This window comes from Teleopsis dalmanni, chromosome 1 (assembly GCF_002237135.1).
Source record: "Teleopsis dalmanni isolate 2A chromosome 1, ASM223713v2, whole genome shotgun sequence".
Lineage (NCBI taxonomy): Eukaryota > Metazoa > Arthropoda > Insecta > Diptera > Diopsidae > Teleopsis > Teleopsis dalmanni.
Window position 1 is genome coordinate 166,680,260 of NC_051846.1, and position 22,672 is coordinate 166,702,931.

The 22,672-nt window shown below is 29.2% G+C and overlaps 3 protein-coding genes across 5 annotated transcripts; 2 read left to right on the plus strand and 1 right to left on the minus strand.

The window, feature by feature from the left end:
- Positions 1 to 2,411: 2,411 nt before the first annotated feature.
- Positions 2,412 to 10,926, plus strand: LOC119669975 (zinc finger protein 502-like). 3 transcript variants are annotated; one of them, XM_038080042.1, is made up of 8 exons: positions 2,412 to 2,723; positions 2,809 to 3,439; positions 3,519 to 4,079; positions 4,162 to 4,248; positions 4,331 to 4,801; positions 7,460 to 7,600; positions 7,869 to 8,086; positions 10,780 to 10,926. In XM_038080042.1, exons 1-8 carry the CDS (start codon positions 2,568 to 2,570, stop codon positions 10,804 to 10,806), a joined length of 2,292 nt encoding a protein of 763 aa, XP_037935970.1. In that variant the 5' UTR covers positions 2,412 to 2,567; the 3' UTR covers positions 10,807 to 10,926. The 3 variants fall into 3 exon arrangements, with proteins under 3 accessions (XP_037935970.1, XP_037935971.1, XP_037935972.1); XM_038080043.1 differs by having other exon boundaries at positions 7,460 to 7,489; XM_038080044.1 differs by lacking the exon at positions 7,460 to 7,600.
- A 3,888-nt stretch (positions 10,927 to 14,814) lies between these two features.
- Positions 14,815 to 16,308, minus strand: LOC119669961. The gene has a single exon (XM_038080026.1). It carries the CDS (start codon positions 16,233 to 16,235, stop codon positions 14,901 to 14,903), a length of 1,335 nt encoding a protein of 444 aa, XP_037935954.1. The 5' UTR covers positions 16,236 to 16,308; the 3' UTR covers positions 14,815 to 14,900.
- A 4,080-nt stretch (positions 16,309 to 20,388) lies between these two features.
- Positions 20,389 to 21,136, plus strand: LOC119669970 (glycine-rich cell wall structural protein 1-like). The gene has a single exon (XM_038080038.1). It carries the CDS (start codon positions 20,418 to 20,420, stop codon positions 21,060 to 21,062), a length of 645 nt encoding a protein of 214 aa, XP_037935966.1. The 5' UTR covers positions 20,389 to 20,417; the 3' UTR covers positions 21,063 to 21,136.
- The last annotated feature ends 1,536 nt before the right edge of the window (positions 21,137 to 22,672 follow it).

The following is a 22,672-nucleotide window of genomic DNA, read 5'->3' on the forward strand; positions in this document are numbered from 1 at the left end:
AGAGGCCTCAAAAAAGGAAATAAGGATTTCCTTTGCATCAATCTATAAAAAAAAGAAATACTTAGGTAAGCATAGGATTGTACAATAAATCTTTTGATCGCAGTACTAAATCTCCCTACTAAGGTCGTGTGCGAGTTAGGCTAAGTTGGGTTCTAAATGAGGGAAATTCTAAGTTGTGCCGATAATGTAGTGATGTGTCGATACGTGTTGATAAATGGCTAAATGTGTGCAGTGCAAAAAATCCTAAAAAATCTCCCATTTGGTTTAGCATCAACTTAGCCTAACTCGCACACGTCCTTAATAATAAAAATAATAATTTAGAACTGGTTTTACCCTATAAACTGTCCATAATACCTATGCTGTAAATGTAATTTAAATAATTCTATACAAATTTATTGAAAATAATTAAGTCGGTTTTAGAAAAATAAGAAAACCACTATTTCAAAAAAAAAAAAATTATAAAAAAATTAAAATTAGGACATTAGGTAATGATAGATGAATATATATATATATATATATTAAAACTTTATGAACCTTTTTATAAAGTTCTCTTAGAACCTCTTCACCTTCATAAATTAACAAGGTCTAGGCGTAGGGATCTATAATTTTTAGGTCACTGATGTCAGTTCAATTTTATCAAAGCATTTTTTCAGAAATTAAGGTATTAGTTAAAACCATACTTTTATATAGCTGGCTCTACTTTTCTGGACAGTCTTCTACATCATCAAACTGCAGCAGTTCACACTTTAAAATTTCCTAAGTTAATTGTAATTTCCTACTAGTTAATTTAATCTTATAGGTATATGTATAAGATCCATTATTAAAGAATGTTTTTTTTTAGAAGAACTTATAATTAAAATTGAATTAATATTGGTTGTTATATTGGTCTAGAGTCCATTGTTATTTTGAACAGGTAAATAAAGTGCCAGATAGCCTACGCCGTCCATCGTTTATTCGACTATCGTATTTATTATCGTATCTATTTAATGTTTACTGTCCCTAATAACTTTTCTTTATTTATGAGTAACTCATGTATACTATTTTAAAATATTTTTAAAAATTTTTGTTCTTTTATATTTTGATAATTAAGAAAGCATTTTCGGCCGCTAAACGAAACATTGTCGGAAATATAGCTGACTGGTAAACAAGTTTTCCATTTTGACCGGTTGCCGGTTAGCGAGGCATATGTATACTATTTTAGGACGTGTGCGAGTTAGGCTAAGTTGTTCTAAATGAGGGAAATTCTAAGTTGTGCCGATAATGTAGTGATGTATCGATACGTGTTAATAAATGGCTAAATGTGTGCAATGCAAAAGAACCCAAAAAATCTCCCATTTGCTTTAGCATCAACTTAGCCTAACTCGCACACGACCTTAATATAATAATAAGATTTGTCAAATCTTAGGACTTGTGTGAGTTAGGCTAAAATTGCGTTCTAAATGAGGGAAATTCTAAGTTGTGCCGATAATGTAGTGATGTGTCGATACGTGTTGATAAATGGCTATCAAATGGCTATGATAAATGTGCAGTGCAAAAAATCCCACAAAATTTCCCATTTGGTTTAGCATCAACATAGCCTAACTCGCCTATCCTATTTAAATAGTTAATTCCCTTTATTTTTTTCTATTAAGTATAACTATTTTTAGATTATGTATTAGTATATTAATTATATTAATTAATTAAAAATGCTAATTATTTTATACATTATTTTATATATTAGTTAAAATATATATTTTAAAAAGGTAATGCATCAGATTCTTTTTATTGAATACATTTTTATATTTTTTTCGAAACATTTTTATTTATTTTTTGATTTTTTTTTAAGTACAATGGTGGTTCGAAGAACGGCCGGATTAACGTCTGAAAACCAAGTACCGTTCGATATCTTTCAAAAAGACTTCACAAGCGGGTTTTAACGGGTCACACACACAACGTGTACAATGGTATAACATGCAATTTATACTAACAGTTTGTTTATTTTTTTCTATTAAGCAAATCAGTTTTTTAATTCAATTTAATAAATAATATATTTTTAACAGAAATAATATTTCAATTTTATCTTATTAGATACATTTTTATATACACTAAATTCCACTACTATCCATTCAGAAAACAGTTTGATGACTACTGAAAAAGTTCAATGCTTTTAATTTTTTTATTGGGTAAATGTTACAAACACAAATGGCATTATCTAAAATTTGATATAAAATGTATTTACGTATCTTTATAATGTATACCTCGAACTGCTTTGTTTATTATAATAATTACGTCGTTTATTGTAATTTTTATTGTTGTTGCCAATATGCGCGCAGTGAAACGCAATTAACATATGATCCACATCAGTAAACAGTTAGATAGCCATTGAAAAAAAACAAATATTGCGAATTGCATTGCATTTGTTTAGCGTCCGTCAAAGACTGAACATACTTTGTTCTCAAATCAACAGAAAACAGATGTTTTGTGATTGATAATGACTGCATTTCTAATCAAAGACTATAGTTGGTAGTGTTTTTCGTGAAAAGTTGCGAAATTCTCATCCAAACATATGCATTTAAGTGAAAAATAAAATGGATACAAATGCAACATTACTATCGTGTAGAATTTGTGGTGAATTTTTTGTAGCGTCTGAATCTCAATTACATATAAACCTTTTTGAGCCAATGGTTGGCATTGAAGCAGAATTGGAATTTATACGAAAAGAATTGAAAAATTGGAATCTAAATGTATGTTTTCACAAATATGTAGTTTTTTTATGTTGCATTGATGAAATACTTAAACAAAATAAAAACAATAAAAAATTGATTACAGATAACACCAAACGATGGACTTCCGCAGTGCATTTGTTACAGTTGCTTCACGAAATTTCTTAGCATATATTCGTTTTATAATGACTGTGAAGCGGTACAGAAAAAGTTTTTGAGTGCAATGCTTCCAAATGGCGATCCAACTGAATGCCTACAATTGTTACAGAATAGTGTTCCAACAACTAGCGACATAAATTATGATACCATTGGAACAACAAACGAAGAAGCTGATGGTATCAATGGCATGCAAATGGTTGATGATAAAGTCGTAACGCAAGTTTTAAATAATATGGATGTCTTCGGAAGTGATTTTCCATGTTTAGATGGAAAAATATTGCTTGAACCAAGTACAGAATTTGTTAGTAATACAATGGAGCAGTCCAATTATGAAAATAATAATTCCATAGATGTTGCTTCGCTGCTAAATGCAACAGACGTAAATAATGAAGAGACAATAAATGAGGAGAAAACGCAATTTATGTCGGAATGTTCGACAAAATCCAGCACTACGGAAAACTCATTTAATGAGATAAATGATTATTTGGAAGATCTAGAAGAAATGCTACAAGGCAGTATAATACCAACCAAATTAAATAAAAAGAATGAAACAAGTATAAATTGTGATTTAAATAAGGGTAAGTTAATTTAATTTTTATATTTGTTAACAATAATAATAATAACAAATATAAATGCAAAATATGTATTTTTTTGTAGAGTGTGATGCATCTGAAACTGAAATGTATGACTCAGATGAAAATTCATTAAATTCTCGTCTTCGTGATAATCCCTTCGCTTGTCAGTATTGCTACTGTCAAAAAAAAGGTGCTGTTGATCATTTAATATTTCAAGATTCAGAAGCATTGTCTCAACATTATTTTGATGCACATGATCCAAATTTACCATATACCTGCCCGCACTGTACAATATCTTTCAAAACATCTAAAATACGTGATAGTCATGTGATACGTATGCATGTTTCACGTGTCGGTGCAAGGAGCTGCGAATACTGTAAACGCGGTATACGCAGCTCGAAGGAGGGACATGAAAGTATGTGTACATATATAGGCGATTGGGAGTGTACAGTATGTGGATCAAAATTCAAGCAAATACCATTGCATCGCTTTCGTGCACATCAGCGTATGCACGAAAGATCAGACAAATATCGTTGCAGTATTTGTGCACGGACTTTTGTACGTCGTGCCAATATGGAAGCACATGAACAATTACATCTGTCGAATGAAACCAAACTTAAACATTGTGATGAATGCAACTCGGGTAAGTGCATAATTCAAATAAAGATTTTTACTAACAATTATTAACTAAAATGTGTATTGGTTCGATTTTTATATGTTTGTAGCATTTACTAGTGAATACAAACTTAAAAAACATAAATATTCCATACACCATGGAGAGATGCCAGTTGCTTGTGAATATTGCAAAAAAGGTACTCCACATTTATATTTATATTAATGTATAAAATTGTTTATAATTTAACAGTTTAATATATATAAATTTATACATTTTAGGTTTTGTTAGCCTTGCATTTCTCAATCGTCACATGCAGCACTTCCATACAGATAAACTGAACTCAAGCAATACAAATGCTCTTACTTGCACAAATTGTGGTATCAGTTACACATCAGTTCATAAGCTACGTAATCATATGCAACGTCAACGTGATGAGAATGGCAAATGTATAGATTCTCCAATGAAACGTAAAGAGAAAAGACGTGAGGATCGTGCTGGAATTCTATTGTGTACATATTGTTCGAAGCGTTTTCATGTAAAATCTGAACTGGAAAGACATTTAAGCATACATGATCCACAGTTACGTCCACACCAGTGTCTACAATGTAACATACGTTGCAGGACTGCAAGCGAATTGAAGCAGCATGTGAAAGCAACACATTTACTTGAAAAACCACACGAATGCGAACTTTGTGGAAAATTTTTCACTTCAAAAAAGAATCTTAATCAGCATGTTCTCTTTCATAATGGTAAGTACAAAGAATAGCATTACTATTATTATAATATTTCCAGATATGTGTATTGCTTTCATTTGTTTTTTGAACTCGACAGTTATTTATAAATAATCACAAATCATGCAATTGTTTTTCTTAGTAAAACATAACATATTTTTGCATATGGTTTCATTAAGATAAAAAATAATTAGAAACAGCTTTGCCTTCTCACTTGTTTTCGTAACATTAAAACATATTTTATAATAGTAGAAATAAATTATCTACACAATAATAACAATTATAATAGCAGTAATAATAGAAAAAAATCAACTAAAAAAATTGACGCTTCAGTTAATGCGGTGATTTTAATTCTTATTATTGTCTCGCTTTGATTGAGTGACGCATATTTCCATTTTAACTCATCTAATCTGTTTAAAATTCATAATTGACTTTTCGTGATTATCCCAGCTTTAACTGAAAGTAATTATTGAACTAATAAACATACAAAACATTTCTTCCACGTACTAATGTATTTGTGAATATGCGGTTATGAAATGCGAGCTGTGCTTTGCTCTTCTAAGAAATATGTTTGAAACTTTTTAAACAGACAGTGTTTATATAATATACACAGACCTTACATTATATACAGGGTATTTCGAACTTATTTAGCATAAATGCGGGAAATGATAAATGCGGGTATAGAAAATGAGATCATTTTTCATATTTACCGAGGTGTTGATTGGCTACTCAGAAAAATATCTAGTTCAAAAACCATATATCGAAAGAGAGTAAACCAATTTCAGTTTCCGATTTTCCATTTCCCATTTAAATATTTTTTTTTTAATATCTAATATAAGTAAAGTATATATTATATAGATACAGTATAGTATATATTAGTATACAATACAAGTATAAATAGGTTTGAAAATTAGATCGGTTCAAACTTGATTTTTTTGAACATTTTTAATTAGGTATTATGAAAATTTATTTCTTATTCAATGTTTTTAATATTATATTTGTGTATCAATAATTTATTATCTTATCTATTTTTATCTTATCTATAATTTATTATCTAATTTATTATCTGCTATCGCGCACCCTTTCTTGTTATTATCTTCTGAAATGAGCTAGCTACTACCTTTCTCAGTTAAAATAGACATATTTATTCATTAGAACTCATAAGCACTAATAAATTTATCTATTTTATAAATGACGACTATGTCCAATCTATCAGTATCTCAAAAGAATCTCTTAAGAAGTTAACTCTTTGGTTGTTACGGTCCGTAATATAACAACTTTTCTTGATTATTACAAGTATGTTTATATCAAATTATATCTTTCTAATTAGAAATGGAGACCCTTTGTTCGGTTATGGTATATTTTTCCACCAGTCATTCTCTAGATATACAGTTGTTTTTTTTTTGTCTAATAATGTGTTTAGATATGGTGTCGGAGATTTCTATTTCTAATATTATTGTGTTATACGAAAAAGTAGTGCTTTGTCTAGTTGACTTAGGAAAAAAAGTTATCACTTATAATATATAACGAGCTAATCTATTTTATTTACGATCTATCTATCTATGTTACGATATAATTCCTATAATATCTCGGATGAAACTTTAGATATATATATGGTCTTTGGTTGAATAAAAACATATTAATTCAGTCAATCAAGCTATATATCAAGCTAACTTAGACTAGTTACGAGTTCATTTTTTTTAGTTTTATTTCTCTTTTTAAAAGGCTTTTGCAAATTTTTGAATAAAAAACTTTTAAGTTGATTTTTTATTTTTATGTTATATAGTTATATCTATATAAATATCGCCGATGTATCGAAGTTTATATACATTTAAACTATATGAACAACCAAGACGAGCACTCTACTTCCTGACAAACACTTCTCAGTTATTGGTGTCCCACTTGCAAGCGTTAAACTGGCAATTAAACAAAAATATTTGAACATTACCAAGCAAGATTACGCAGATAACCCTTTAATTAGATCATCAGACAGACCTGGTCTAAACTAGACAAAAAACACACCACTCAACTGAGCATTGCCAAGTAAAATTAGGAAGATGAACTCTATTTTCAGATCTTCAGATTGACCTTGTCTAAACTAAACGAAAAACACACCAGTCAACTGCTTCAACTAAGACGGTATCGGTATCGGTGTCAAGTGGTCACAGCATTATAGGAACACATAATATAAAACTGGGTCACCTTATAATGACTTTTATCGAGATTGTGGCTCTGTGGATGAGTAGCAAACTGTGGTCTACCTAATGTGTTAGTGTCTATTTTTAGCTAGGAGAAGATCTAAAATTTTCACGGTTCCTTTTCTGACCGACCTAATAGAACAATCATCCAGCAAGATTAGGGACTTAATCAAGTTTATAGAATTTTAAGTTTTGTTAATCTTTTTCTAATGAGAGAGTTATGCCTTTCCGTGCCGTTAGTAAGCTGAATTCTATTCGACGCATGCTTAAACGCTAATACCGTGGTACTACAACAGATAATTTTTTAAGCTTAAGCAGACTTTGGGTATATGCTCGCCAAAGTCTGGCCAGTGTAAACGCCTAATAATAATTGTTTTGATTTTTTTATTTATTTTAAATTTCAAATTAACAAACAATGCATTATAAAATGTTTTTTTTATGAGCATAATGTAAATATAAAACGTATATTGTTTTTCAGATTGTACAATCCCCTGCACTGAAACTGGCTGTAAGTATATGGGGAAAAATAAAAAAGCCCTTACAGATCATATCTTTCATGTACATCATCAGCAGTCTTGTGAATATTGTGGCGAATTATTCACAAGAAATCGTTTAGCAAGTAAATTATACATTTTATATTGTATTAGATTAATTGTTTCATTATTATTTTATAATTCATAGTGTATGTGTGTATGTGTGTGTGCTGCAAAACTATTATTAAACGTTAAATGATATTTAAATGATTATATTAATGTATGTTATTATAATTTTTTTTGTGTTTATACATTTAACAATTTTTGTTGTAATAGTATTGCAGTTAATTCAAATTAATATTAATTATTATAAATATATTAAAATTATTTCTTTTCATATTATTTTGATATTAGCTCACCTACGAAATGTGCACAGCAAAGAACTATCCGTCGATGTTATCGATAATCCACCAATGCATTATAATGCTATTGAATCAATTCAAGCAGATCTTTTAAGCAATGGTTCTACAGATTTAGTAAGTTTATCTGATAATGACTTGCAAGTCTATACGGAAAATAGCGAACAAATGGCAGATTTTTTTTTGGACTCATTAATGGATGCCGAAAATGAAGTAATTATATCATTAACATAAGATATTAAAAACAATGTATTAGCTTTTTGAAATTAAGATATAAATATTTTTCGAAAATGCTTCTCACTGGACATTTTAGAGCAACTGTATTTAAAATCAATTATTATTAAATGTATATTAAACATTTTCAACTAATATTTTGTACTTATATTAAAGTTATAAAGTTAAATTTAAGATAATATGTAAAAATATATTCAAAATTCTCATATAATTTAAGAAAACTATTCTCGTAATATTTTAAGATATTTTGTAAAGTGATAAGCATTTAGTATGAATATTATTTTAAGTAATTATTTTGTTTTTCCATTATTTCCCATTAAAAATGTAAAGAGTGTTATCTATCAAAGTGTATAAAATAGGATAAGAGATTACTTAATTCATAAAATGAAAAAATCTTCAAAATCCTTTACAAACCGTCGCAATTTGATAATGGTTTTCCAGTATATTTTAATACTCTTAAATCTTTTTTCCAGTATGTTATCTGCAAATATGGATATTAGAATCAGATAACTTAAGATATCAGAATTTCAAGTTGGAAATTTGCAAACATTGATTATGCAAACAAAAAGTATTCATGACATTTAACGGCAATTTATTTACAAAATGTTTACATTAATTACTCAAAAAGCAATTAACAACAATAATTTGTTGTTCGTTTAATTATTATAAGAAATTTATTAGAGTTATAAATGCTCGATATCTAGATAACTAACCTATATTGGCATTTGGTGGGGTGAAAAATATAATAACCTGAACTTCATCGTCAATTCGTTCCATCGTCAATTTGCGGCACCTAAATAATTACAATTATGCCAACAAAAATATTATACTTTATCTGAATTATGAAATGATGTCATTTACCTAGTAAACTCCTTTCCTTTATTAAAAAAAAAGCATGAGAAAAGTTGGCTTTATGCTTACAAATATTCCAAAAAAATGTTTGTATAAATCAATATCCGTTGTTAAAAAAATATTGCAGAAAAAGAGATCCACTTTAAGTGATAGTCGAGTTACATGACTTTAGATAGAATTTTAGCAAAAAAATTTTAATTATAAAAATAAAAAAATCTTTCAAATGTTTTATTGTGGAATTCATATTTAAATAGATTTACAGATTATTAAATATACTTTCACTGACTAACAAAATCTCAAAAAAAAAAAAATAAATAAATAATTTTTTTTATTTTTTTATGACCAACTTTTGATATACATTAAGACTGAAAAGTTTTCGGAAATTCTCATTTAAAATTCGCGCGCTGTATATTTTTCGATATTTTAAGTTTATGTAGTTTGGCAGCCCTGTCCTTAATTACTATGCCAAAAATGAGCGCGATCTGTCAGACAGTTCGTTTACGGCAGCTGTTGAAACCAGTTCACCTCAGTAGTGCGTTGCGAAATGTCTTCGACGGTCGTACGACCGTCCTGAAAGGCTTTGTACCACTCATAAACTTGAGTTTTCGATAAAACTGATTCCCCATAAGCCTTTTGTAGCATTCGCAACGATTCTGCACACGAAATTTCGTTCGAAACACAAAATTTGATGCAAACTCTTTGTTCAATATTTTTTTCCATTGTTTTTTTCGCAACGCACTACTGAGGTGAACTGGTTTCAACAGCTGCCGTAAACGAACTGTCTGACAGATCGCGCTCATTTTTGGCATAGTAATTAAGGTAATTGCTGCCAAACTACATAAACTTAAAATATCGAAAAATATACAGCGCGCGAATTTTAAATGAGAATTTCCGAAAACTTTTCGGTCTTAATGTAGATATCTTAAAAATAATTTATTACGAAATTCTAAAGTCGCGCTTTAACTAATATAATATATAAATAAAAATATTTTATATTTTATAATATAAACTATTTAAAATAACTTAAAAATATTTTATTATAAAATAAAATTCCAAAATTTAAGGCAGATTTATAGATTAAAAAATATACTATCACTAACGAAAAACGAAAATATTTTATTTAGACTATGAATAATTATTTATACTTATTTTATTATTGCAAGAATATTAAATGTAAGTTAGAATAAAATTTATATTGACTTTATTATATTTACCCACACTTTTCGCGCCATGTTCATTATAAATATCTGCATCTGGGTTCAGATTGAGAATGAACCATTCACTATCTTCCATACAATCTTTTTCATTTTTTAAGTCAATAAATTTTATTTGGTAGTTAATACATTTTGATTGGATACACTCAATACAAGTTTTGGAATATGAATTTATTAATTTAATTAAAAAATATACGCACTCATGTGAAAGTCACAAATGGGTTTGCGTTATTCTCAGTGATATATATCCTCATTTAATCATTTTCATTTCATATATTGTACTTTCCACACTTTAAAGTTAAATAGTGTACGAAGCCCTAATCACAACTTTCCATAAAGTTTCGTTGCTATAAAAACTAACAAAAGTATTTTTACCTTATAAAAATTTATATATGTATATTTATGAGTATTAAAATCTATGCCAATCTTATCTTTAAGTAATACACAAACAAAAGATATTACAAATCACCGTAAATGGTTTTTCCATTCATCACAATATATATTTATATTTATATTTTTGTTATATATATATATTTATATATTTTGTGTAATCATGTATATATATATATATAGCTGGTTGTAATCTTAACTCTTCTTTTTTTTTAGCTTGCGGTTTTTACAAGCAATAACTAAATATTTAATTTTACTATGAATTTGTTACCTAACCTAAGTATTAATCTAAATATATAATCTCAACTTGTAATTATCAAATAAGATTTTTTCTTAAAGCGCAACTAAATTCTATTATTATAATAAATTCCTTTTTTATGCTGAATGATAAAATGATGTATTGTATTATTTTAAAAATATTATAGTGCAATTGTAGACTCAATTTTCTAATTGTTTAACAATAATAATTTGCGTTACTCAGAACAATATTTCATGATCTTTTTATTTTTTTATTCAATAATAAAATTGTCTGTTTCAATAAATTTATGGGTTTATGATATTATAAAGTATTTAAGTTGTTAAAATCATAATTGTGCTTTTATGTGTATATATTATCATAGCGCATAAATAGAATGTGTTTAACTTTTTATTGAAATCTGCTATGTAATTGTTCGGCTCTCTCGAGAATTCGAGAAAAATACTTGGCGGCTGTCAGTATTGCAGAACTGAAGCACATGCCTAAGGTTGCTGTTGAACTGTTAACACAATTCGCTAATAACACGCGCATACTATCATACTGAGTGAGGCATACTATCGCTAGAAATAAGACTCTGATCTGGTAACGTAATGGTACTCAATGAGCTACGCGTGGCCTTCTTGGGCTGCCAGCATAACGTAACCTAACCTTTTATTGAAATAATACAGAGGTTTGTTTCTTAAAATAACATGTTGTTGTTGTAACCCGAATATATGGATGGGTAATGGTGAGACGATTATTATGGAGTGAGGGTCCAATTAGGAATGGATGAGATTTAAATTGAAGTTAATTGGGTTCAAGACGGAGAAATCTAGCCACTTCTAAGGGATGGATCCAAAGGTCAATTTGGTTTGTGTGTGCGGTTGGGCAGAAGAACAGATCGGCGACATCATAAAGGTAGGGCGACTAGAATACACTAGAAATTGACATATTTATAAGTGACAGGACAGTTCTTGCTGCATGGGCAAGTCGTCGTTCTTTCTGATCTTGACGAGCATACTGCATTTAGTGTGAATGGCTGCAAGTTCACGTTTATAATCGATGTCATTGACGGTTACTTCGACGAATGCAGCTTGGATGTCCATTGAGCTTTTAAGATATTTATCCAAAGAAGGAACATTACTCGAAAATTTCTTACTTGAATCTATTAATTGTAAAGCTTTCAATTCAAATGTCTATTATTTTATGCGACTCCAACTTAATTCTATATGATGATCTGTTAAAATAATAGTAATAGCAATCTTGTTTATTTTAAAACTTTTCGATACTTTCTTAAGGCCAAAATAAATTTAACTAGATATCTTTAAATAGGTGTAAGGTAATGCTGTAAAGAAAACGTTTAAAATAATGAACAAAAATTTAGTACTACAATGCCATTTGACTATCAAATTCCTATAGACTTGGAAAATATTAATCGCATATATCTTATGTTCACCGGGTCTCATAATTTTTTCAATATTATCAAATTTTAAAAATCAATTTGTTTTAAAAAATTATCTTAATATTTATATGTATGCAATTATTTACTAAAATAAAATCTTATAATATTTATTTAATTCTAAACTAATATAAAACGTCGAGACAAACACCTGCTCAATCTAATCTTCGATTTCAGATTACTTAACAGATAAGAACTAACAACTTTCGTCTAATGTTCATAAAATGCAATAATACAAAATATTGCATTATCCATGATTAAATAATTTCTTCTTGTATTATCTTTTATTTTTAAAATTTTTTTTCAACAGCCGGTATAATAAAGTCTATAGTTTATTAAATATTTCTTATGGTCTCTTATCTTGCAGTCGGTATTCATGTACTTGTTCATTAAGATGATGAAACTTGTACTTGTCCAAGGAAGATGATATATTAGTCTCAAATAGTACCTATTTATGTGTTATAGAGTCGTTTGTTCTAGAAAAACGTATATGTATAATTCCTGGAATTAAGATTTATTCCAGGGTTGTGTGTGTAACTAGATGTAGCTGAAGGAGAACTGCAGGTTTCCTTAATTGAATTAGTGTTGTTTTTATTCCGCTAATTTTGTTTGAAAAAATTGACTGTAAATTATTTACAACCAGATTACAGGTTGCATTATTAAATACAAATAGCCATTGATAAGAACATTGATTTATAAATTGAATTGCATAGGAAGAGAGATAACGAAACCAGGAATATCATTCTTGTTATTTTCTCTAACAAATCGAAATAGAATTTATTCAGATGTTTATGCCTCAGATACCACTAAATAGGATCTTCACGAATAACAAGAAGATATGTTAGTTTCAAATCAGTATTTTGACTTGTGGATACATAACATAGATGTCATTTCAACCAGCTTTGCTGGTTTGAGAGAATGTTTTTAATCAGAACGGTACATCTGCAAAGCCGGTGATGTTCAGGTCATGAAAAATGGAGAATTTGAAAATCAATTTTTAATTTTGATTGAAGTTTACGTTGTGAAATAAAACTTGACTCAGTCAAGTTCAGTCACAAGACTCTTAATATCTCAAAAACAATTTTCTTAAAAAGATAACATGATATACCCGATTTTTGCTTATTAAACATACTTTAATTAAGTTGAGCACAGTTAATTTGAAAAAATTATGAACGTCTATTATTAAAACCGGATGAGATTTTAGATGTAGTTCAGCAGACTGAGGTAAATTGCCCTTTGGCATCATAACAGGCGACAAATCTGTGTGAGTTAATAACAAAAAAATAATAATATTAATAATAATAATATAATATTAATAACAAAAAAAATAATAATAATAATAAGAGTTATAAAAATAATGCTTAACCATTTTCATGTGGTTAGAAATAATTGATCTTTAAACATGATTTTATTGGAAATTGTTTAATTAATCGATTTTTAGGAAACTTTATTAAGTTAGAATTTTTAAAAATTCTTTCATAACTTATTTCTGTATTTATTTCTATATTCCATAAAATAAAGCCTATTTCTTTTTTGGACTCCACATTAAATAGCGTATTCAATATGAATTTTTTTTTTTGTTTCTTAGACAAACACTGTAGACCTAACGAATAAATTATACTATCAGAGATTGATAAAATAATCGACAAGGTTTCATAAATTGTGATCTTCATATTCTTCAAGATAGAACTCAGACCACCAACTCTCAGAACACCAGTCACATATATATTCTAAAGTTAAAATTCATTCTAATTTTTTCTCTGTTTTCACTTTTCTAGCAAGTGTCTCTGTAGTGATTCTTATTATAAGCCGTATGAGGCAATCATTATAACCTGTAAATAATACCAACTGTATGGGAAAGAGGGATGAAGAAGAATTTTGTAGTTCACAGGTTATATGATTAATTACTCTAATGAAAGTGGTTAGATTTTCAATCTTGCATAGGTAGTCTTTATGTGAGGTATCAGCATTTTCCTAAATTTATCAGTTGGGAGATTAGAAATTATTGAATTCAAGTAGATTTAAATAAGTTCTAAATTTAATTTCAAACATATGTAGACACTTCATATTATTTTTTAAAAAGAATTTATTGCTATGGTTAATGTAGATTAGATTCTTCAATATTTTTTTATAGAAGTTATTTATAATAATGTGAATAATAAAATCAAACAAATTAATTTTAGGAAGATCTTTCTAATATTGTCAGTGCAAAACATAACCCATGGTATAACCCATGGAGCTTATGCATTTGACTTCAACATAACAAGAAGAATTATTTTTGTTAGATGCTAGTTCCACCTGGCCTATGAATTTCACACTATTTAATATGTATATTTGTAAGCCAAACTAGGATATTTTTTTAACATTAGAAGTATTTACTTTTATACAATTATTTTTGATATTCTAATAAGAAATTAGAAATAAATCTACAGAATTTGGTATACAACTTACTTTGAAACCATTTAATTAGTAATTAAATATAATCATTTTAAACAGGTTGTATTTAAATCACAATATTTTATGTTTGTTTAGAATATATATTTATTTGATATTTCTATATTTAATAAAAAACTTAGACCTAAATATCTAAAAACACTATTCAGTCAATATTTTAATAAAATTATTTCTCTATATGAAAAAGACTTAAAATATAAAAACTTCGTTGTCATCGTTGTATTCGCCAGTACTCAGACCACGTTCATATTGACGTGCTTTCTGATACCATTCTGGATCATTGCAACTAATAGATCTTGGACGACCACTAGTATTGCGGTAAAGGTACTCAGTAAGTCCATGTCCTTGTATACCGTTAACTGAACAAGAAATAAATTGATTAAAAACTTTTGATTCCCAGTCTCCGCCATTATAACGCACTGCAGTCTCCTCCTCTTTGATTTGTACAAAGTATTTATGCTCTGCGGTATGTACAATAAAGTTTTGATGCTGAGGTGGTGTGCCCTTCTCACCATAAGTGTATAACTCAAAGTTACAGCTAGTGATAGGATTGTAAACTCCTTCTTTATCACAAACATAACCCACTTTTAAGGATGAAAGAAAGAATGAAGGCTGACTGAGATTACCAATAACCATATTAGTACCATCTTCCAGGAACAGCGCAAAGTACACATAGCGATTAATAGTGGAAAGACAACGTTCAGTGCCAAAGGAATGATCACGAAAACCTTTCATTTGTAAATTAAGTTTCTGTTCGTTTAATGAAATTTCACCTTCAATAGTGCCATTTTGTTCGTAATGCATACGTTTCTCTAAATGTTGATCAACCGTTCTTAACATATTGAAAAATGCATCGTTCCAAGCTTCACGTGCAACGGAATCCGCTATTACTGAAGCGCTTAAGTCTCTGTTGTAATCAAAATGTGCTGAACTTGATGAGAATTTCAAATTCAATTTCACCTTCAAAAGTTCCTTAGCATCGACTTGTTTTAGTTCACCTTCATAGCAGACCCGCCAGACACGCATGCACTGTTCTGGATAAATATGTAAACCGCTACCACGAAACTCTACATTATCTTTTTGACCGTCTGTGGTAAAGTAAACCATATCGGGCAAGTTTGGTGAACATAGCAAACCCTTTCCTGGTAGCCAAATATAAATGCATGCTTTCAAAACTCCACGACGTCGACGTTCCATTGTAATCATCAGTTTCTCACCTTTTACATTTGCACCCATAAACGAGACGACATCATAACTTTTTGGATTATCGGAAAGTGACTGTGGTTTATCTAATTTCTCCAAAAAGTTAGGTGTATTGTATTTCTCTTCGTTCTTATAATAAAATTTTTGACGTAAATACTTAAGTACCAGAAGTGCTATTCTATATTTAAAATGATAGAATAATCCTTTACGTGGATATATGCCAAATATCAAACGTGATTTTTGTCGCAGTATTACAATGATTAAACCCGCTAACGCGACAAATATACCAAGTGCGGTAAAGACTGTGGCAATGAGATACATTTTTAACTATGAATATTGCAAAGCAGCGCGTTAAGGCGATTAAACGTTCTCTTCTACCGGCGGACTTAACACAACTGTGCTTTAGACGGATTAAATGTTACCAATAAAGTGATTAGTATTTGCGTTAATATATTTTGCAAAAACTTTGGAAAAATGCTGAAATGATAAGATTTGGCTTTTGTTGAGATAAGATTTAATTCAAAATTCCTGATTTCGTTTTATAGATAAATTATTTAATATTCGACTAACATATGGAAATCACAAATAATAACAAAAAATTATCAATGAAAGAAAGTGCGGACCATTGATGTCTAGATACAAATGTTGAGCTTGACACTTGCTATAAATAAAATTTGTTGTCGATTCTTATATTTATGGGCTTGAGTTTAGACGTCCGTACTACAATAATTGGTCCCCAAACAAATGTGTTGTTTGATACGTTATGTTTTATAAGTTATCGAGTATATATGAAGGTTACTTTGTGAATTCCTTTGTTTGGTACAAATAAGTTTGATTTTGAGCAACTGTGTATTATCTATAGATGGTACAAAAATAGTTCTTCCTGAGTAGTTGGGTGTTTCCTATTATAAATAGTTTCCTTAAATAAGCAAACTAAATATATGTATACATATTAGTTATACGTAAGTGTATATAAACACTTGAAATAAGTTTCATTAGGCACACAATTAGTCTCAAAATATATTTGATAAAATAATGTTATCTCTGAAGTGTCATGCATCTACATATGGCCAAAATTTGATTGTCCACATGTACACAGTTAATATTTACTTTCATTATTATCTTTGATAGATTCATGTGCGTAGGGTGTAAAGTCTATTTAATTTTATTTTTCTTTATTTAATATATTATTTTTATTATAAAAAGATAAAAAAGATAATTTTATATAATAAATATATTAAAGATAGTGATGATGCATAATTTTTGGCTTAAATTCATTTAGAGTAAAGATGATGGATTGAATAAAAAATATTCGGCGTTTTTCATAAGCTTAAGTTTATTTTGCATCTGCAAAATATGTTTTCTTTGACGAATAAATAATTGATAGCAGGTTCTAATAGTCTCAGATCAGAACTAAAATAATTTGCAGGTTTTAGATGTGTCATTCAAGTCGTGTTTATTCAGATATAAGGTGTGAGTGTAGAAAACTTATTATGACATACGAACATCATTTCTTTTAAATTTCTAGTAAATTCTAGTAAAGTATTTTCATTAAACAAATCAAACCATTCTAATAAATTTAATGCGGCCGGTAGTGCTATATGACGACAGGAAAGGAACATTGAATTACATATGATAATCTTGTATGGGAGTGGTCTTCATAAAAAAAAGACGAAGGTTTACGGATTGTGATTAAGCTGATATTGATAACAAATGGGATGATGTATGTTTGGTGGGACCTTAGGGTTGCCATTCATTATGAGCTACAAAAGCGTGATTTCGCGATTAATTTAAATCTTAATTGGTAGCTAATTTTTTGCGAATACAGTGAGAAATTTAAAAAAAGGATGTTATAATTGATAAAAAGAAAAGGTGTATTTCATTACCACAGTGCTATGTTATATCCATATATTTTTTGTGAGAACAGTTGCCTGGAGATATTTGATATATAAATCGTATAGTTGTTCTATTATACTGTCATATTTCTTTTGATCCCTGCAGAACTCTTTAGCTGGCATAAAATTAATCTAAAAGACTACAGTGAAAGAGTACTAGTTAGTTTTTGGATTCAGTAAGCGATGTGTAATTGTCAATAAATATCAGAAAAATGGATAATGTTAAATTGAGTATCTCGATATAATTCTGCATTTTCTGCATGGGACGTTAACTTTTTTCTATATTTTATACTACCATTTCCATTTAATGAGGCCTTGCCTTAGCAATATACTTCCAAACATGCACTAAATGAAGTTAACATTGAGATAACAGCATAAAAATGACTTCTATTAATTCATTTTAGATTGCATTTTGTTTGACTCGAATTACTATAAATTTTATAAATATTTCACAGTCAATATTTCATAAGGTTTAGGTGCTGTAAGTTGTTTTTGCAGTTCTGTTGATGTATGCGATAGTAATTCTGAACTTTCAATAACACTCGTATTAGAATATGTGATTAGAATATGCAATAATTGTAGATAATCTTACAATTCATATAACTCAAGTTTGTATAAATATTTTTACTTTTAAATATATACAGCAATGATCTATGTCTGTCTATTCGAACTCTATGATAGGGTTTGAATATTTTATTAATAAATTTTTTTTATTATCATTTCAGAATTTCCCAAGTAGTTAATTAGGTAAGCAAATTCATTACCTCATCTGTGATGCTCCTTCATTTACTTGGAATTCTAGAAATGTGAAACAAAGTACTAAAGGTTAGATAAGCAATTTACATTTTAAAAATATAAATATAAATTAAATAATATTCAATTTTAATATATTTAATAGTGGAAGACACTGGCAGATAGTGATCTATATTAAAAAATATATATTTAAAATGTTAAATTTTGAATTTATTTTCCGACCTGATTTTTTTAATAATGTTTGTTATATATTTTATATTCGGCTATATGTCACTTTCTGTTAAAATTAAATTTAAACGTTTGTTTAAAAATTTTTTATATATTCTATATTTTGACTCTGCTTGAGAGTCATCATCAGGATTAGGATCTAACATAAATTAATATTAATAAAATCTATATCTAAACGTCATGTTCTTGATTGCGTAGTCTATATTGCACTATTCCAATATAGCAATATAGATAACAGAATCAAGAGCATGGCGTTCCGATATAGATTTAATTAATACTAATTCATCCTGATCCTGATGATTTATTTAAAATGTAAACAATTTTTTATTGTTGCAATTCAGTACTATTCAAAACCTATCTAATAATAAAAAATACTTTAATTTAAAAGAAAAATATAATTTCTATTATATTGATTTTAAATAAAACACATATTCCATTAACTTAACATGGGGCGTAGGTGTGCTTTTATAACTCCGGCGGTGAAGTGATGGTGTTGATTATGTTTCTCGTCTATTGGGTTTGATGGAGTTTATGGATGGCGGCTACTTAAGAGTTTCATTTGTCTGGATATAATAAGTTTTAATTTTACAATGTATGAATTATATTTCTTGAATATTTATACTTATTAATTAATCTACAATGAAGATAATGTTTTCTACTGACTTTTACCACTCATTTTTGGTGCAGTTTTCATTTCCAAACTATATTTATTTTTAACGGTTTTTAAACGGTTTCTAAAGGTTTTTAAAAGTAAAAATGTACTAACGGGGTTAAATTTCTGGATGTACTAATTTCTAACAGTATTAATTCGTAAGCGTACAAAATTAAATAAAAGTTTATTAATATATTATATCAGAAAAAAAGTTCGACGTAGTTATAAAAACACAATTTTTCTTTGGTAAAACTGAATTTTAATTATCAACATGGTTTTCTTCAAGAGCAATCATTGATTAATACAATCATTCTAACGCTTCTCTAACATTTGGGTACGTCGTTTGTAGAAAGATTTATCTTTGGTCTCAAAATATGCGTTTGTTTCGGTGATGACTTCAACATTGGACAAATATCATTTCTCTTGACGCATTTTTTAAGGTCTGTGAACAGCTGGTGTATTCTAGGGTCTAGGGACTACAGCTGGCGAATATTGTGTATAGGAAAGTATTTTGAAGTACAGTTTTTTCAGTTTTGCCAATGTAACCAACAACCTGTAAAACGGTGTATTGCCTTGATAAAATAGTAGTTTTTTTTTTTTTTTCATTAACGCACCCATAATTGTATATAACATTCGCTAAGAAATTGAACTAATAACGATTAAGAAGTGGTATTACACGATTCAGGCATTACTCAAACAAGCACTCAAGACGTCAGTGCTCAACTCATTTGAAATATATAATCTATAACAGAAATAAATACAAGTCTTTGCAACATATCATTATTGTATAAAATGTAATTTTTTATTCCTGTAGTGTCCAGTAATAGTCGAATATACCGAACATATGTGCAATTTTTAAAAAATAGTCAACTATATGTGAATATAGAATGCGAGAATACTTTGATATTTGCAAATCAATAAACGTGTATAAAAGAGCAGATTTAATAATAAATTGTTACAGTTAAAATATTAAAGATGAAACTTTTCTTTGCGTTTGCATTACTCGGTTGCAGTATAATATTATGCTGCGTTGAGCAGAGCAGCTGTGCTGGCGGTGGTGGCGGAGGTGGAGGCGGTGGTATAGGTGGTGGCGGTGGAGGAGGTGGCCCATTCGGCGGGGGTGGTGGTCCATATGGTGGCGGTGGTGGTTCAAATGGTGGCGGTGGCGGAGGACCATTTGGAGGAGGTGGTGGTGGCGGCTACCCTGGTGGGGGCAGAGGTGGTGATGGTGGTATACATGGAGGTGGAGGAGGAGGAGGTGGTGGACCATTTGGAGCACCTGGAGCACCAGGTGGTCCTTACGGCGGTGGAGGAGGTGGTGGCGGACCGTATGGTGGTAGAGGAGGAGATGGTGGTGGACCATATGGTGGTAGAGGTGGAGATGGTGGTGGACCATATGGAGGTAGGGGTGGTAATAGTGTTAGAGGCGGTGATGGTGGTGGTCCATATGGTGGAAGGGGTGGAGACGGCGGTTTTTATGGTGGAGGTGGAGGAGGCGGAGGTAGTCCAGATGGTGGATATGGCTATGGTGGATATGGTCCTGATGGTGGTTATGGAGGTGCTGGAGGAAATGGTGGTTTCGGGTTTGGCGGCAAAGGTGGTAAAGGCGGTAGCGGTTAAAAATTTCCAAATATGGGTTACAATTATTTTACAAATAATGTTTTAATTAAACTAAGAGTAAAATTTTCGGACTATGAAAAATATATTTTAAAATTTTTCATTTGAAAACATATGAGAACAGTTTGATTTTAATAAAATGCCTATATATATTGTAATCTTATTTGTTTATTGTTTTTATTGTTAACTAGCACATTATTTCTAATTATTCCGTATATAAAATTTAATCCAATAATTGTTGATATCTAGCACTCTCGAAATTAATTGTTTCAAAAAAATTTTACTAGTCATTTGACTAAATGGTTTGTAAACATCAAGTTTTTTTCTTTCCTAATTTTCTGAATTATATTACGAATAGATAAAAGTGAATACTACTATTAGATATTTATTTCTTAATATAATTGATAAGTTTTAATTCAGTTGGATAATGTATTTGTTTAAATAACTCAACTCGGTTTTATAATTACTCATATCTTAACCAAATGCAACGGACACAAAGCAATTTGTTCCTCCTTTTCTTTATTGAAATAGTTCCCAAATATTGCTAGGTTTTGATCAATTCAAAACCTAGCAATATATTTCAACACCATATCACATGAAATTGATTATTAAGTTTGGTGTGTTATTGACATATACATTTCGAAGTATGGACGGACTTCAAAAGTCTTTTTTGAAAGCTAACTGATTACTTAATAGGATCTGAAGTGTCCTTTGAACAAATAAAACCATATCCTAAATTGTTTACTCAACATAATAATACTGTCTGTGTTGTTTACTAGTATTTGACTGGATATCTTAAAGTTACTAACTTTTACTTGCTAACTATTAAATGTTTTTTCTTCATCTGATAAAAAACGACATATAGTCAGTCTAACACACTTTTTATTATAATTGAAGAAGTTATCGATGTAATGGTCTTTATTTGGCAGCACTATTTTGTAAGTCAAACATAACATTCATCGAAGATATTATATACAGTAATCCTCCCTATAACTCGAGGTCCAAATAATATAATGTATAGTCCTGTACAATATTTGTTTTGTTTGTTTTTAAATCTTAATGAAATTCGTTGGCAATTACTACGGTCTGATCGATATTAATAACCAATATCAGCAGCTATAGATCATCAAACACTTGTTGTCTGTGAATATAAACTCTTCCAAATAGAAAAAATGTTGTTATTAGAGTCCATGACAACCATCTCGCAAAATTCTTTAAATTTCAAGTAAAACCAGTATGGATTGATATGAATTTTAAATTATGAAATTCATTCTTTTTTTTTACTGAAACAAAAGATATATAATAATAAATGCATATAAAAAAGCTCACATAATTAAGGAAAATAAATAATATAACATTATGTATTTAAATATTTAAATTTATATAACAATAATATTTTTAGTATTATAGACTTTGATGATAAATACAGCCAATACGTTTCAATCTCATTTATATATCTGTTTCAAAGATCTCTTCTAATAAAAATATTGCATTTCTCTAAAGCTGGCTTCTAGGAACTCGCTGATTTGAGCCGATGACAGGAATGTACGCACTCTTTTGTTGCATAGAGCGTATGTTGTATATAAGATTAGTCTAGTGGAAAGACAGTTTTA

What these genes read in the sequence shown, in the direction of transcription:
- LOC119669975 (XM_038080042.1), top strand. Translation starts at nt 2,568, where the DNA reads ATGGATACAAATGCAACATTACTATCGTGTAGAATTTGTGGTGAATTT. An exon ending in CACAAGAAATCGTTTAGCAA is followed by an intron (nt 7,601 to 7,868) that starts GTAAATTATACA and finishes TTTTGATATTAG; the next exon opens with CTCACCTACGAAATGTGCAC. An exon ending in TAATGGATGCCGAAAATGAA is followed by an intron (nt 8,087 to 10,779) that starts GTAATTATATCA and finishes CTTTTTTTTTAG; the next exon opens with CTTGCGGTTTTTACAAGCAA.
- LOC119669961 (XM_038080026.1), bottom strand. Translation starts at nt 16,235, where the DNA reads ATGTATCTCATTGCCACAGTCTTTACCGCACTTGGTATATTTGTCGCG.
- LOC119669970 (XM_038080038.1), top strand. Translation starts at nt 20,418, where the DNA reads ATGAAACTTTTCTTTGCGTTTGCATTACTCGGTTGCAGTATAATATTA.